The following is a 5,006-nucleotide window of genomic DNA, read 5'->3' as shown; positions in this document are numbered from 1 at the left end:
TACTATATATATATATANATACACACACAATATATATATATATATATATATATATATATATATATATATACGTATATATATGTCGATGTTTTTATTTCTCGACTGTGGTGCCTGGCTCGCATATCGAACGAACCCGGTACGAATAGCGGAGCATATATTTATATATGTATGTATGTATATTATGTATATACGTATATATATGTATATTGGCATATATAGCTCCCAATCGAGATATCACCTTTTGCTTTGGCATTCCAGGACTGTTTTCTGGGCCAATGCCTGGCGAAACAGTGTCCTTGACGGATGCTGCAGATCCCTCCAACCCTACCGTCTTCTTCGATATGACTATTGATGGCCAAGCGGCGGGACGTATTGAAATGGAATTATTTGCCAAAGTCTGTCCCAAGACAGCTGAGAACTTCAGGTATGGGTAGTCAGGATTTGATAATAAGTGTTGTATGTCTGTCAATGATTGTAAAAACCGAAGTATATGTGTATATGATACACAAATGTCCTTGTGAGGTGGGCATGTTAGAATCTTATCATACATTCAAGCATCATTGTCGATCCAGGTGTGCACTTTGTTGCTTTGTACATCACGCATCTATTATAGACTTGTATACGATGATGTTTGTACACAGCGCTTGAGTCTAGTTTGCCTACCGAACCTCGGATGTGTTATTATTGTGGAAGTCATATTTTTTGTATTTTTTTTATAGCCATTGTACCCGTGCTGACAACATTCATCTCCCCATGACCTTTAAAGGTGAAGTCAAGTAAAGCAATCGTATCTACCCAAACTGACTTAAGTACGGTACGTCTGACACATTTTCAAAAGATGGGCATAATGCTGTAAAATAGGTATACGGAGGTTGAGCATTCGAAAGCAGCACTAGCGCCTTGGACATGTAACCCAGCCTCTCGTTGACAATCAATGTGCGTCGGCGTATCTGCGTACTTCAGCCTAATAATCTTATGACATACATCGAAGCTCTCTGCACTTCGATGGTAGGTCTTCACAAAACGAGAGAGAGAACATTTCCCAGATTCTCTCAATTTCTTGTAGGCTTCGTTGCCACAGTAAATCATAGTCCTGATACGTCACCACTATATAAACAATACCACATCACAGAGCCTTATGTACCGGCGAGAAAGGGGTTGGAAAACAGGGTGTACCTCTACATTACAAAGGCTCTTCGTTCCACAGAGTTATCCCTGGGTTCATGTGTCAGGGAGGAGACTTCACTCGAGGCAATGGCACTGGTACGACAGACACAAATATACATATCTGTATATGCATATCTATGTGTATTTTCTAGTACATATATAAATATATATATACATGCATATATATATCTATATATATATATATATACATTAATATATATATATAATTTTATATGTACAATTATATATATGTATATATATATATATATAACAAAATATGTATGTATATATATTTATATATATATATATGCGCGTGTGTGTTTGTGTGTAAATAAGTAAATTTGTGTATATATATAAACGTACATATATATATATATATATAAAATTTACACAAGGATGTTCAAACACATGCGCCCACATCATTTTATTTTATATTTGCTACCCCGTATTACTTGTATAGGCATATTTCGGTACGTTCGTTCGCTTGTACATGTCTGTACGTGTCTATAAGAGTTCCACCACATTCCTGCTTGTATATGGGAGTCCACACTGCATCCTTCTATAGTGATATGCCCTCATATGTTTCCACTTGCCCTCCATCACTACAATTAGGCGGAGAGAGTATTTACGGCAACAGTTTCCGAGATGAGTGGACTAACGGCGTGGTCAGGCACTCAGTTCCCATGGTGCTCTCCATGGCAAATTCGGGTATGTGCGACACACAGTATCATTAATATTTACTTATACTTTTCGTGGTTTTAGAAGTAAATTCGTACTGAAAGGGTGTATGCTTATGTTGACATACAGACATCTACCCGTACACATCCGTATTCAATGATTGGCACAATACCAGTGGGTCAGTATTGAAAGTATTCTATTTCGTATACACGTAGTTTATAATTGTTCAGTATGCTCTCCTACGCGAGACACGAATATAGTTAGCTATGTGATGTACGTGCGGATAAAAATGGCACATACGCATGACACGGACAGTACAGGATCCGCATGTAAGTTTTTATTGAGTCACAACCCCATACGTCTGAAGGTAAACTTTTCATCTGTGCTCCTTGGAAGTACAGCCTATTACCCTTAGTAGTCCAGGCGGTATCGAGCGTAGTAATTGTTCCACTCTCACTTAGTTTGGCATCGCCAACATCAGCGGATGTAAACATAAGAGTCACACTGGTAGTCTGCATCGATTTTTTTGGATGAGAACGGCGTGTGTTGCCACATCAAGCATCAAGCTGTCACCGTATATGTGGCTTACTACTCTTTCCCTAAGCATTGCTTGCAACATTGCAAGCTGTACAGACTAGGTGCGGGTACGTGTACGCTTAGTGTGGGCGTCGCACGACAGCAGACCAGTATTATCGTATTCATGTTTCGGTTTTGTTTTTGTTTTTGCTTTCTTCTATTAGGACCCAACACCAACGGCAGCCAATTCTTCCTCACCACGGTATGTTTGGTTCATATTGTCTGTTAAATATAAGATACGTGTTACTATGATTGGTATGTCAATTCGCATTGTCATCTATTTGCATAGTATATGTGACTGAAGATGGTACGTCGGATTCGGCTGGTTTTCAGGTATTTGGAACCTCTTCGCAATATCAGGCGAATCTGATATGTCTTGTGTCCTGGGGGATGTACTTGGTTCCGAATTTTTTTTTCTGGAAGACCATAAGTCACTTTCCGTATTCGATATAATTATGGGAATGGTTTTTATGTATCAAATATTGCATACTGACATACACATACAAAATAATGGTTGTAGGCTGTTACATCACACTTGGATGGCAAACATGTGGTATTTGGACGAGTGGTCAAGGGATGCGAGGTTGTTGCGGCTATCGAGAGTGTAGGCAGCGGAAGTGGAGCCACAAGGCAAAGGGTAATCATTGCCGACTCTGGCGAACTGAAGACCAAAGATACGTGAATTTGTCCCAACTACGCACCGATTCAAATAAATAAAGTCAATATTTACGTCCGTACGAATTCATTATCAACTGTAGTATACTGTGAATTTCGTAGTCCTGTAGTATTCGAAATGTGAACAAGGGATCCGAGGTTGTTGACGCTATCGAGTATCCGAATGGGGGTGAGGCCACGAGGAAAGCGGTGACAATTTAAGGCAAGGGTGCGCGAGTTTTGCCCAACTACGCACATTTGAGATTCATAAAGCCCAATACCAAAATGCTTTTAGGTCACTTGCCGAATACAATGCCAATGTAGTCCGATGAAACTGCAGGGGCGACGGAAGGATCATGAATATTTGCAGCGTAGAGTTCTACACTTAAGAACGAAATCGTGTGCGGAAATAAAAATTACAACGAATATGACTTGAAGGGCTGCTAATGGTTTCGGATGAACAGTATAGAAAATTTCGACTATCGCCAATTGCGGAGAACTCAAGGTGAAACTATCTACAAACATTCGGATTTAATAATACCCTATAGCACATTGTCAATGTGATTCTTAGTGAGGTTGTAGACACGCCGATGATTCATTAAAGTTTGCAGACAAAAATTGTATTGTCATATGAATTATCACTATTTTATCAATGTTTGTAGACTTGGGATAATAAGTTTCAAAAACGTATCTATCTACATATATGTAGAGGATGACGGATTTGTTAGAGAAACACAGCATTTACAATCCCGTATTTGTTTGCATACATACCTTGATGAGCTCTGAATACGCAGTTACGATACATTTCAATTGTTAGAGTGTAGTTAATTGAAGAGCTATGTTTCATCAATCAACACGTGTGTACGCGCCCAAGTGTAGCCTACAGGACAGTTTATTTCTCATCCAATACAATTAACACCCCCTCAGATCGGACACGTTTGAATTTTTTATAGTAAATACGTATGAGAAAGTTCCCTTGCAATATAAAGCATGCAGTTTCCTTGTCGCCACCACCATGTGTCTGTCACAGCTGTAAAGATTGTCAACGCTACAGCAACAACGCCTATCATATCGAGATTTATACTATCACTTTCGTCGCCTTAGTGAAGCCCCTGATCAAGCACTGCGCCGACACATTCAGAAGTGCAGCTATGAACAATTTGTCAACCGAGCAACATATCTCACTCTCGCCACGATCTTGAATTTGACCATGCGACAACATGTCGTTCTGATGAGCGGAGAATCGCATCTTCGACACCGCGACTATGCAGGAAAGCGCAGAGTAGGTACTTGTCATGGACAAGCTCGTCTAAGTCGATGAGTTTCCGATGGGTACCCACGAGAGTCTCTATAGCTTTCTTTGTGTCGGCGGTTGTATACATACTGTGGGAGCAAGACCCTTTTATGCTGAATACTGCCTTTGCAGCCGAGTATCTCAAGTTTATACCCCGCGCCCAGGTGTTTTTGTGTGAGTCGTATTTGGCCAGACGTGTATATCAGTTTTGTAAAATTTAGTAAACTGTTAACAATCTCATGTAGAACGACGATTACAAGTCAATGAATAGTATTGATCTTATAACGAAAACTACATTCAAGCGACTGACCAATTTGACTTTCGCAAACCTCACAAAATACCGGGAAAACAAAGGGGAAATAAAGACAATTTGATTCGCGAGGGGTGCATATATACGTAGAATAATGTATATATAGGTATCAAGTATATTAGTGTATATAGATACAAACATGTATGAATATATACATATATATATTTCGTTAGATATCCAAATTCAAACACTGATACATGGTATATATATATATATATATATATATTATATATTAAATATATATATACATATATATATATGTATAGATATATATATATGTATATATATATATATATATTCGTATCATATACGCACACACACACACAC

At 38.7% G+C, this 5,006-nt stretch overlaps 1 protein-coding gene across 1 annotated transcript in view; it reads left to right on the top strand.

Moving 5' to 3' along the window:
- SARC_07251 (hypothetical protein) overlaps positions 1 to 3,234 on the top strand; it is a 7,416-nt gene extending 4,182 nt beyond the window's left edge. The window contains exons 6-10 of the mRNA XM_014298821.1: positions 259 to 424; positions 1,133 to 1,263; positions 1,780 to 1,875; positions 2,586 to 2,623; positions 2,942 to 3,234. Of these exons, the coding sequence (XP_014154296.1) occupies positions 259 to 424; positions 1,133 to 1,263; positions 1,780 to 1,875; positions 2,586 to 2,623; positions 2,942 to 3,103 (593 nt within the window). The 3' untranslated portion in view covers positions 3,104 to 3,234. The remainder of the gene's footprint in view (positions 1 to 258; positions 425 to 1,132; positions 1,264 to 1,779; positions 1,876 to 2,585; positions 2,624 to 2,941) is intronic.
- The last annotated feature ends 1,772 nt before the right edge of the window (positions 3,235 to 5,006 follow it).

This window comes from Sphaeroforma arctica (assembly GCF_001186125.1).
Source record: "Sphaeroforma arctica JP610 unplaced genomic scaffold supercont1.562, whole genome shotgun sequence".
Lineage (NCBI taxonomy): Eukaryota > Ichthyosporea > Ichthyophonida > Sphaeroforma > Sphaeroforma arctica.
This window is presented reverse-complemented; position numbering and strand designations above follow the sequence as displayed.